General features: G+C 47.3%; 1 protein-coding gene across 1 annotated transcript in view; it reads right to left on the bottom strand.

The window, feature by feature from the left end:
• fgf11a (fibroblast growth factor 11a) overlaps positions 1-12,645 on the bottom strand; it is a 29,949-nt gene that overhangs the window by 8,796 nt on the left and 8,508 nt on the right. Inside the window, exon 2 of the mRNA XM_019868632.1 lies at positions 3,330-3,440. Within this exon, the coding sequence (XP_019724191.1) occupies positions 3,330-3,440 (111 nt within the window). The remainder of the gene's footprint in view (positions 1-3,329; positions 3,441-12,645) is intronic.

A 12,645-nucleotide genomic window follows, 5' to 3' on the forward strand; every position in this document is an offset into this window, starting at 1 on the left:
ACGGCGGGATTGTGCGACCTTGCCGCCGCATTGTGCTGCACCTGGAATGCAGTGGCAATACAGGGACAGTGGTACCTCGAGAGAAAATACGCGCTGTGTAATTGACTGACCAAAGTCCGTTAGCTTCATGCTAACGCGTCATAGCAAACGCCGTAGGCAAGATTGGCATTATGATTGCGGCGCTTACATAATCAACCATTCAGCAAGTTTCTCTTGAACACCAACCGCGACGACACGTGTCGATTGACTGTATAACAATGCTCAAAGGGACATATTCTTTATCCTCTGAGGAACACAACGAATATTGCTGAAGCTCTGAAGCTCAGTTCAGTTTATTAATTTATTCAGACATATTTTGACGACCAGCCACGTACTCACTAAACATAATATACCAAAGGGAAAATAGCCAGAAGCATGATGTTATTATGCTTTCCCCCCTGTACATGTTTTTCCCCATACCCCAAAACAAAAGATGAACTAGATTTTCTCCCCAAAACACATTTCTTAATTGTCCTGCTGTTTTGCTCTTCAAAGTTGAATGTTCTCTGCTGTAATGCGGTTCCAGCCAGGCCAGATGTCTGTAAAATGTGTAATTAATCACAGAAGCACTTATTTGCGGTATTTGACGTGCTAGCGGTCTCATTCGTTGGTTAGCTTAGTATTTAGCATGGCTCCGCGTCTTTTGTCGTCATCCCGTCGTGAGTATGATGCTAGTCAGAGATGGAAGTGATTCACCGCAACGGAGGTGATGCTTACTGACTTAGGAGCGACTCCGCAACAAGTTTAGGCGCACTCGTAGCTAGCTGTAGCTGTTGCTAGCTAGCTACTTACTTCTCGGGCTCCTGACCACCCGTGCTGGTGGCGTGAGTTTTTGAGGAGCATCTTGGTGGATCTTTTACTTCTGATACTGAAATTTGACGGTTGTCTCGGCGTTTGAGTCTCAGTTTTACGATATGATATTTGTTGATGAGGCGCAAAATATTAATTTGCAAGTATTATGTGTCAGGTATGGACCTGTACAGTGCTTTTTTTCCTTATTTAAAGCAGAAGACAACAATTTCTGTTGGTGTTTTTGGGGAGCTAGAACGAATGAATGGCTTTTCCATTATTTCAATTGGGAAATATGATTTGAGATTCAGTTTTTGAGTTGAACTACTGTACTGTGTTCCATGACATGAGAAACACCAGCTCCCCCATCTCACTTCTCGTCTTTTGCTCTTCCTCAAGCGCTCACTCTCACCGTCTTCGTCTTGTTCCTCGCAGTTCTCCGAGCCTTTGATTTCTCTTCTCTCGTTGAATGATATCAAGCACGGGGGAAAGTCAGACAAAGAGACGCAGATGGAAGGGTTTTGGGGGGAAGGAAGGAGGGAGAGCGAGCGCGACATGCTCCAGAGCAAAGACGCAGATAAATAACATTTCCTTCCAACAGCGGGAGATGCTAATTAAAGAGGATAAAAAGTCAGAGGATGACGCCGCTCCTTGTGGCTTTCTGATCTACACGCTGAGAGTCAATATGGCTTTCATCACCCCAATCTCACTTTCCTCTCTTCTTTCGTCTTTTTTCCTCCTTTTGTCTTGAGGGATTGTCAGCTCGCCTCTTTCCTTCTGCAATAGACTTGTTTCGGGTCAAATCAAGTGGAACGCTTAATTGGTCGTGGAAAAACATTTGGAATGGGATTATCGTCTTATGGTCACGTTACAATCAGTTAGACGTGGTGTCTGGTGGAAAGCCCGACCTTGGCTTCCTCAGCCACCGTGCGCAAATACGATCATTTCAACCGAAAACCCATTCTGGTGCCGTTAGGACTGCACCCATGGATACATCGGGGAAACCCAGCAACCAGTGAGTGAGCGCGTGTCACAACACAGGCAGACCAACTCCTCAGCTCAAGACTCAACTGTGTTCCTGCATCTCAAATGAAAAAATGGACGTATTCTGCACCAAGGATGGGTTTCAAAGCAGTCATATACCGCAAAGTGTTGCTTTTCTCACTTGGGTAATCTAACGACAGTCACTTTGCAAAGTGTGACTGTATGAGGTCCCCACATTTCATGATTATGTTTATAAAACAATGTACATTATTATGTCCAAATAAGGCCAAAACAAACTGACTTAAAAAAAACATTTATGTGAAGTTTAGAAAGACTACGCCGTCAGTGGCACGGTGAAGGAGTGGCTAGCGTGTCGGCCTCACAGCGCAGAGGTGCAGGGTTCGATTCTGGCTCCGGCCTTCCTATGTGGAGTTTGTAGGCTCTCCCCGTGCCTGCGTGGGTTTTCTCCGGGTACTCCGGCTTCCTCCCACATTCCAAAAACATGCCTGGCAGGCTGATCGAGCACTCTAAATTGTCCCTAGGTGTGATTGTAGCGCGGATGGTTGTTCGTCTCTATGCGCCCTGCGATTGGCTGGCAACCAGTTCAGGGTGTACCCCGTCTACTGCCCGAAGACAGCTGGGTTAGTCTCTAGTGCACCCGCGACCCTCGTGAGGATAAAGCGGTTCAGACGATGGATGGATTGGTATATCTCACCATTTTCGGATCCGCTTTCTTATAAAATGCATGTATTCTACTCTATCGCTATTAACATCGAAATAATTGGAGGAGATTTCAAGAATGCTGCTTGTTCTTGTGTGTGCTTAAAGCCCCCTGACCCTATCTTTGTTGTCTGTTTTCGAATTCCTCTCTGGAAGGGCGATACTGTCCCCCTGGGGTCATTTTTGTCCATGTCTCACCTGCACCGGCCAGGCAGTCCATGAACGTGGGTGACAAATAGGGCCCGACAGGTGGCCCCGTGTTTTTGGCCCGGGAAGACGGGATTGCCTGTGTCACGGTCAGACGGCGGCACGACACAAAGCGACACCATTTCAAGTCTCATCTTTGCAGAGTGTTGATGGAGTCACTCTTGCAGCATCAGTGTCTTCATAATTCTTGCCGTGGGCTGCAGTCGAACGCTCAACGTCCGTTTTTAAGGCTGTTGAAGGCTCCTTGATCAGACATCAGAAGACACGACAAAGGCCAATTTCATGGTCTCTTTTCTTACAAGGGGTTGTTCAAGCCTACCGCTTGGCCCATTTCAAACCTTAAAGTCTCCGCTCAGCAAATGCCAGCCCGCCAATGTTCACGTCACGGAAAAAGGACAAGCAGCGGCCCTGCAGCCAAAAGAATCTTATTTCATTGCAAGAATGTAAATTTCTCCCGCTTGCCCGTAAATCTCGCCGTTGTGCTCACTCCATGTTTCCATCCGAATCGGCGTTGTGACACTAAAATGCCACATTAGGGACATCCCATAATACAATCGCGGGATGCTCCTTTCTCACGCGTGTTCACTTACAGAAGGAGCTGCCTTCGTCCTTTGTGCCTTCCATGGTGCCGTCCGGCAGCATTTGAAGGTAGAACCCGTGGCGGCAGTACAGGCGCGTGACGATGCCCTTCAGCTGCGGCTCTGCGAAGCAAGCACACGAGGAAAGGGTTACACAGACGGACGTGCACGGGGAAGGAAAGCCAGAGTCCTGATATTTGCACTGGGAACTGGTCAAATAGTAAAGTCGCTGCGATGCGTGCGGCTGTGACCTTCTGCGGGATTACCGAGACGGCACGTCGTTGTTTGCTCTGTGCGAGAGGCGGTGCTATCGTCACCGAGCCAATCGATCGCCGTATCACATCGGCATCCTAAAACATCCACAGTGACCGTCTCCCTTTTATTATTGCCGTTTCCTCTCTTTATGGCCAATCCCACCATGTTTTTGCGGTTCAGTATAAATTAATACAGCACACTGCGGTTGGATCCCCAACGCCGGGTCTTAGTTTTATACGCCGCCGCGTGTCAGAAGAAGCTTTGGGCTCAGTGGCTCGGTGTACGCGGAAGAGTCGATAATGGTGAATTTTTTTTGGGGGGGGGGTCACTTTAGCTTGGCAGTCCTGCTCATATCGGGTTTCTGTTTCGCAGTGGGCCAATTTGCGGCCGAATTATGATCTTGTGCCTGTCGTACGCAGTCCGAGGACGCTGCAAACTAAAGAGCCGAAGACGGCGACTTAGAAGAAGCATTGCGCAAGTGTTCCCGCGATCAACTTTTAATGAGGAGCATCAACTATGAATGAGAACAGAGATATACGGGAGCAGTTGGCAGTTTGCCCCGAGACGGCAGCAGGCTTGTGTGTGCGCGGCGGCGTGTGCGCATGAGCCTTTCATCGAAACGCACCTCCGTGTAAGAACGAATTCTCTCACCGTCTTGTTCAGCACATCTCTGTAAATCATTTACGGCGACAAAATGTAATCATTTCAACGCACCCGTTTCACATTGCTTGAAATGTCAATCCGTAATCAGGTAAAGAAATCGTCAACAAACAGAACGCCGTGGCCTCCGATTGGACGCCAGGGCCTCAGCGAGGAGGACCGACGTTTCGTAAAGCGTCGCAGAAAAAAAGCTCACCCGTTCGTGGTCGGCTGGCCGGACGCAGAAGGTCAAACTGGAGTGTGTTAATCTGGAATATCCTGAGTGTTAATCCCAAATTAAGCCTCAAATCACACCGTCGGCCATGTGCCGCTTTGCACATCTGCTTTGGTGTAACCCCAAAGCGGTTGGAGCAGGCCGTTGTTGACCTTCAGAATATAAAGTAAAACTGTACTTCTACCACGGCATCTCGAAGGCCATTGCATTTTTTTGTTTCGAATTTTGCGCAGAGCTGATGTCTCCCTGCGGCAGAGGCTGACCCTTCCCATTGCGTGATCTGCATACCGCGACGCAACCGACGCAACCGACAGCTGGAGACAGAGCACCGTCAACTTTGGCTTTACACCAGCCAGAATGCGGAACGCTACATATGCGTTTGATGTTCCGTATTGTTTAAAAGTCAAACTGGGCCATCCACCGTTTTTCACCGCCGCCGCAAAGGTCAACGTCGTTGACCAAAGAAGCTTTTTGGAGAAAGTCCTGCTTGACTGCAGCCACGTGCCACTTCCGACAAAACCACTTCCTGCCTCTTTTCCACAGTTAATAAGCTTGTTACTCCCTACTGACTCCAATATTCTCTCTCTCTCACTCTCCCGCTTGCTCGCTCTCTCACTCTCTCACCATAAGCATGAGACGCCCCGGGCTATTAATCTGTGGATATACGGTATGGATTTTACAACCGGTAATATTTCAGCCCTCAGCATTTATGGCATCAAATGGTAAACACATGATGGAACATGTGGAGTCATGGTGACAGAACATCGAAGGCAAGGGCGAGGCGAGATCATTTTGACCGCAAGAAGAGCAAGCGAGTGTGATCGAGGACCTTTAAAATAAACTACTTCTCTTTCTTGTTGACCACTAGATCAGCCGCCGCCTCACTTTTTCTGAACCATTTTGGGGGGGGGGGGAATCAATAGGGTCCTTGAGAATTATCGAGAAAGTACAAAGCCACACTCGAGGTCACCCGAGACACGCGCAAGACAAACTCCGCTTCAAGCCGACTCGAGAAAAAAATAACCGTTTATCGGGTGAAGTCGACGTAAAAAATAATAAATAACGAGGCAAGCTGCTTGCGCACTGCCCAGAGGCTTTGAGGATGTTGTTATTTATCTACTTTGTAATAGGATTACGATGGTCACATTGAACCGGGAGCCGTTCTTTTGGATTTCCATTTCATCTTCATCTGTCGGAGCGTTGGCAAGGACACTTTGAAAAAAACGTGCCTTTGCCTGATGGAAAGGTTGCGCGTTCCAAACGTGACGCGATTTGAGCTGCAAACACAGGGCTCAATGATTTTGACTTTTGCGTGGGATTGTTTTACCTGCGCCATGACGGGATCTTAAACTTAAAGGTTGAGACTTGTGACTGACTCCCACTTCTGCTGATCACTCGCTGAGAGCTTACGAATAGCCGACGGTCGAGAACTGCTAACTGAACGGGCGGTGGTGAATGGGCGGTGGTGAATGGACTCGAGCAATTAAAAAAAAAAAAACTTCCGAAAAGGCAAAGGCAAACATACAGATGACGAGGTCAAACTGTACCCTAAGAGTGAATGATATAAAGCTTAAAACAAACAAAAAAAAAAGGGGCCTAATGATCGAGTCTGGGGGACAAAAGAAGCCGCTGGAGACGAAAGCGCCAGAGAGTGCGTGTGGGGAGGAAGATAAGCAGACGGGATAAAGGGCCAGATAGAAAACAGGATGAGAGAGAGAGAAGACAAAGGCGTACATCAAGTGAGGAGCCGGCAGTGGGGGTGGGGGTGGGGTGAGAGACGACGTCCGGTGTGTGTAAATAGCCTCAAAAGCAAGTGCAATGCCACAGGAACTTGCTTCTGGAACTGGGATCCGAATTTGAGGCACATTTCTCATCAGTTTCCAGAAGCAAAAGTTGTGAGGGGCACCAAAATGGCGTACTTAGCACCGAGTAGGGTCGGGGCGGGGGCACAGCTCGGCATTCTTGCTTCCTTGTCCAATGAATCGACGCTACTCTCTGATGCCACATCAGGATCTGCCCTTGCAGCTAGCGCCGGGCTATAGAGGTTTCCCATCAATCAAGTTGAAGAGCGTTTTTCTTCAGCGGCAGCAGATATGGCCAAATAGAGTCGAAATGGATTTGGGCAGTTGCATGCGATTAGATAAGTAGCGAACGGCGAGCGAAGGTGAGGAGATAGTATCTGCAGAAGGTGGCACGGGGGACATGAAGCCGAGGACGAGGATGCGAAGGGCGATGAAGGTCGAGGAGGTGCGAGAGGGAGGCGATGATGATAGCGGTGCGGGGAGATCGATCACCTCGCCGTTGTAATGAAAAGGAAGTCAATGAAGAGGAACCACAATTCCCACCCACGCGCAGTTAACTCTCCCCTCTCCTCTCTGTATCGCTTTTTTTGCCCCGCCTCCTTTGGTAGCCTCCATCTTTCAGCTGTTTAATGCAGTGTTGTACGTCTCCGCTTCATGCTAAGTGCACACCCCTACCAAGATGAATGGCAATGTTCCTCCAGGAGCCATTAAGGGGCAAATACAAACCAATTTCCTGTCCATAGATGCTCTCCAGATGACACTTGAAGTGTAAGACTCCATCAGTCACCGGCACAAGTGACGGCGACAAAGTGGCACAATAACACTTCTGAAAGAACCTGCATATGTCATTCTAGACCGGGAGGGTGCAGCATCATGTGGACTTTTAACCCATTGGGCCTTTGATATTGACTAATTTCGGAAGAAACACTCAACTCGACTCAACTAAGATGAGTTTGAAAGATGGGCACTTGCTTAACATTTAACGGAAGGTCATTCCAAAGAGAGGGACTAGTAGCGGAAAAAGTTCGAACCCATTTCAGGCTCCACTTGGTAACTCCGGTAGAATCTGATTTGCTGACCCGAGGCACCGGACAGGTACAGTATGTTGGGATGGAGGTGCTCACAGAGGTCAGGTGACGCGAGACCATTTGAAGACAAATAAAAGAATCAGAAAATGAGCTCTAAAATGTCTAAGGAGCCAGTGAAGGGCAGCCAGAATTGGTGCTGGTCCAATTTAAAATCACCGTGCAATTTCAAAAACAAATCCCAAACTGTTGGCTTGGGATAAGATGGCAAGGGACCCAAATCAGCAAGGTGAGATGTACAAGGGCCACTGGGACCAAACACTATAACTTCTGTTTTCTTTTCCTTGAAGTTCAAGAAGTTTAGTGCCATTCAGGTTTTGATTTCCTCCAGACAAGACAAAAGTAGCCCAATGGTGAAAGTGCCCTTTTTGCATCGCAGTGAAAGTAAATATCATGCTTTCTTAAGATGGAACTCAGAGGCAGCAAATACAATACGAACAGCAGGGGTCCCAAAATTGAACCCTGTGGAACACCATAAGACTCACTCAGAGAAACAAGGCTACCATCAAAAGTCCTGCCTGCCAGACAAAGACTCAAAATAGGTTCGATATATTTGAATCAGCCTATTTTGTCACAAATGGTTTTCAGAAGGAACTGGTCAGCAACAAAGGACATTGTGTGCATCATTTCTTGCATCACACATGGAGCTTAGAACTTCGAGAAAGCATTTGGGAAGACGACGCAACCACAGTCATTTTGCTTTTGTGAAGTATTGATTTTTTTTTTTAATCTGGTCAAACTGTTGGTACAGTTCTTTCGTGAATTAACTTTGTGATTGATCTGATTTTTGAGATACCATTTCATTTTTCCGCTCGAGAGCAACGATATGAAGAGCTCTTTGACGGAGAGAATGAGACGTGCGGTCGTACCTAATGTTTTGGCTGCCGAGTGTACACGTCGCTCACCTCCCGCCTCTCTTCTCCTTCCAACCCTGCATGGCACAATGCTGAGCCAGCACTTTTTGCTCCTTCATGTCTCTCTCTCTCTCTCTCTCTCTCTCTCTCTCTCTCTCTCTCTCTCTCTCTCTCTCTCTCTGTGTTTCTCTCGCTCACCCTCTCTCATTCTTCTCCATGCTTGCTCTGTCATAGCCTCTCTCAGAAGCCACAGCAGTGGAACATGGGGCACAATGCTAATCAGGCTGCACACACACACACACACACACACACACACACACACACACACACACACACACACACACACACACACACACACACACACACATAGGAGACTGAAAATGCAGTCTTAACGAGTGTCAGGAGTCTTCGCAAAAAAGAAGCGACACTTTCTCTCCTCTCTCCCAAATGAGGCAATTAAGACATGCCTAACGAGAACTTTTTTTGTCATTTTTTTTGTTGTTGTTGTTAATTTTGCCGCAGGTCGTATCACTTTCATTTGCAAAGTGAACATCGGCCCCGACCGGCCGTTTCTGATGAGTGATGTGCCGCAGTCCATCAGTCAAACCTACGGAAATGCCAGCCATGTCGCGCATGCAAGTGTCTCATCGCCCCACTGTGGTTTATTACGCACATATTAGATTGCGTGATGAGGATTTTGGCTCATTAGTCTTAATTTGTCTTTTTTTGCCCGTCCCTTGTTTTCTTTTCATTAATTTTGGACGTCTTTCTGGCTTCACACGTGACCTGCAGATTCTGGCATCCTTGATTTGCATAATTGGGAAACATATACAGCGGGGGGTGCAAATGTAGTTTTATATTGTGGGGAAAAAAAATAAAGTTTTATTACGCCGCATTTAATTTACCCGCTAATTTGCTGTTCATAGTTCGATATTCTCCATCATTTAGTAAAAGTGCACTAAAGTGGCTTCACTGCTCTATATTTCATGTTAGCTTAGCAATTAGCATGGCTTCTTTTTATTTCTATATGTATTTATTTATGACTATGCCTCATCTTCTTTTAGTGATTACAAATACTTGTGAGAAGCGTAACTCATTTGCCACTGTGGATGCGAGGATAAGTGACTTCGAGGAGCCGTGGCAGGACAATGTTAAGCAAGGCGAGCTAGCTAGCTACCCGCAGCTTGTGCCGAGCAATTAAGTTAGCTTTTTTGTGTCGCTCTTTTTGCAACAGCTGCAGCTGTAACAAAAACACTGTCCAGAACATTTAACATAAAATAACAAGAATACAACAGAACACATAACATAAAACATTGACAATAATACAATCGTAGCGCCTAGCATTCAACGTTGACGCGTATTTATTTATTTATTTTTTTTTTTTAAGCAGACGTGCTTGAAGTGATTTTCACAGTGAGGCAGATGCAATAAAGTCAATAATAAGCGTTATTGTGATTTGGTGGTAGAGTGAAAATCTATAAATTCACTAATTTTTTTGCTTTAATATTATTTAATAATTCTTTATTTTTGTAGTGATTGAACTCATCCTCCAACAATGCGAGCCGGCTCACAATCCGAAATGTGTTGAATCCGGACTGTATCAATTATCCGCTTAACGCCACCTCGCTCCGGGTGGGATCACAGCTGGGAAACAACTTCTCACCCCAGCCCCACCCCCACTGAAAAATCTCACTGCGAAATCTTCTAGCATGTTTCTTTTTTTGTCTCCCCAATCTGTGTGTGCTTGCCTGTGTAATCATATCCTTTGCACCATAGGCTCCCAGTGCAATCTCATGCATCGCTACTCTTTAATTAAACTGATTTGCAGAGAATTTCTCCTCCAGTCTGACCCGGCTTCATTCAAATCCATGCAACACTGCACAGGTGTCAAACTTGATGCCCGTGGGACAGATATTTATTTTGATTTTTTTTCTAATTTGATGGACTGGGTGTGGTTTTGAAGCTAGATAACACTTTGTCACCAACACAGAGTGGGTAGCGTAGCTTCATATTTTCTTTAGCTGACACCAATTCAAAATAGTTACTGGATCTCCATCTTGAAAATGTGAATCTCTCGATTCACTGGCATCGCGGTTCAAATGTCCCACTCTGCACCTCAAGTGCGCACTTGTCACAACTCTCGTCCCTTGCGCGCACAGTCGGGCTCGATGTTTCCCCGCCCCCTCGGCGGTGTGCCAGCAAACGCTCCTTCCGACTCTCCCCGAGTGTTTCCCGCTGCCGCTCGCCGCACGCAAACCTCGCTCCACCGCATTCGGACGTCAGCGGCGAGGCGCGCGCTCCCGACCCCCGTTCTGTCCTTGCCGTGCGCTTGCACGGTGTTCCCCGGCTTTCCCTCAATGACATGAATCTTACGTGTTATGCTCCCGCCGGAAACCACCGCATGACCCCGAGGGCGTGGGTGTGCACGCGTGTGCGTGTCTGCGCGAGCGTGTGTTGGAGGGGGAGTGGAGAGAGGTCGTTAATATTTGAAGCCGCCGTGTCTCAAGCCTGAGCGTTGCAGTCACACCCAGATGGAGCAGTAACATCTCTTCTTTCTTATATAATTTTGGACAGAAGTGTAGTAAAGTGAAGCACAAAGACTGAGACTTCTGTCAAAAGTACTGTCGTCATTTTTTTTTCCAGCTCCGTCGATGACGACACAACATTATGTTGTCAGAATTGGTTTTACAACAAAGGTGTGTCCTGTGATTTTTCTTTCCCGTTTCAGTATGATCACTACGCAAGTTCATCATAAATAAATAAATAAATATTCATTCGTTCATTCGCTTTATTCTCACTAGGGTCGCGGAGGGGTGCTGGAGCCTATCACAGCCGTCTTCGGGCAGTAGGCGGGGGACACTCTGAACCGGTTGCCAGCCAATCGCAGAATAAATAAATAAATCACACTTATCAACAATAATGACAATAAATCACAATATGAACAATAAAAATAATTTAGACTTTTGCATTTCAGAGTTGGTGTTGGTTTACTTAAGTCAAGCAGTTGAATCAGCAATTGTACTTTTTTTTTTGAAGTACTTCTACGACCAAATCTCTCCTCCAGAGGGCACAAATTCATATTCCATTCCACAGAACAACCATTTCACACTTTAACATGTTAAGTCGAGAAGGACTACCTCTACTACCATATCTATCTATCGATCTATCGATCTATCAATCAATACATGGAAGCACGGTGGTTAACACGTCGGCCTCACAGTCTAGAGGTGCAAGGTCCGGCGTTCCTGTGGGAAGTTTCCATGTTCTCCCCGTGCCTGCGTGGGTTTTCTCCGGGTACTCCGGTTTCCTCCCACATTCCAAAAACATGCTGCATGGCAGGCTGATTGAACACTCGAAATTGTCCCCAGGTGTGAGTGTGAGCGCAGATGGTTGTTCGTCTCTGTGTGCCGTGCAATTGGCTGGCCACCAGTTAAGGGTGTCCAAAGACAGCTGGGATAGGCTACGGCGCCCCCGTGACCCTCGTGAGCGGTTCAGATAATGGATGGATGGATGGATGGATGGATATCTGTGTGGCAAATACTAAATAGTGTGTATTGGGGCATGTTGCCACCCATCTCCGGGTAGGCCGTCCAATGCGGCCGCACAAATGGCACATGCCAGAACCTACACATCGATCATGACTTCTCATTTGACCGGAAATCCGATTTTGCGTGAGTCTACCTTCCTTTGCTTAAGTGAGCTTTTCCGCTCTCTCCATCCTTCAGCCGACTGTTTTTCCATCCTCCCTTGGCCCGCTTAAATCCCGGTTTCTCCCTATCGCCGCCATCTCCTCCTCGCTACTTTGAAGCGTCTTTTTAGCTCTTGTTACCTCTTCGCTATCGGCCCATCTGGCCAAGATGGATCTCCGTTCCTTCCCACCTTGGGTGCCTCCGTTGCTAATGTCTCTGTCGGTGGTAAGGTCAGCACTGCGGAGAGCATCACTCTTCAGCTCCTGGGCTCAATACTTCAGCTTTTGAAAAAAAAAATGACCATCAATGTGTTGTTTCCCTCCGCACTACAAAACATCATCAAGAGAAAAATGTGTTTTGCTGTTCAAGCTTTGAGTGGACGACCCACGATCAAACGTGAAAAATGAACCGAGGGGCACTTCATTTGCAAGCGTTTCATGATGAGAGTTTTCATGCTTTCCCATCCCCTCCGCCTGCGCGTGGCCTGCACATCACGCGAAACTCGCTCAACCTGAATATATATGTGAATAGTTGCATTTATGCATGCGGCGTGACTCAAAATGCGGCGTGGAGATGCAAGGAGTTTTTTGTTTTTTTTCGAGTCCACCACGTGACCTTTGCTGAATGTCAGCACCCGAGCGCTTGGGGGGGTCGGGGGGTGGGGAGGGGGGCTGTGGCGTCGCACTTCAAAACGGCCAATAAAGCCGAAACGCTTGAAAGAAATAACGATGATACATTTCAGGGAAGGGCTGTCCTTGGAGACCCGACG

This window comes from Hippocampus comes, unplaced genomic scaffold (assembly GCF_001891065.2).
Source record: "Hippocampus comes isolate QL1 unplaced genomic scaffold, H_comes_QL1_v1.1 scaffold382, whole genome shotgun sequence".
Classification (NCBI taxonomy): domain Eukaryota; kingdom Metazoa; phylum Chordata; class Actinopteri; order Syngnathiformes; family Syngnathidae; genus Hippocampus; species Hippocampus comes.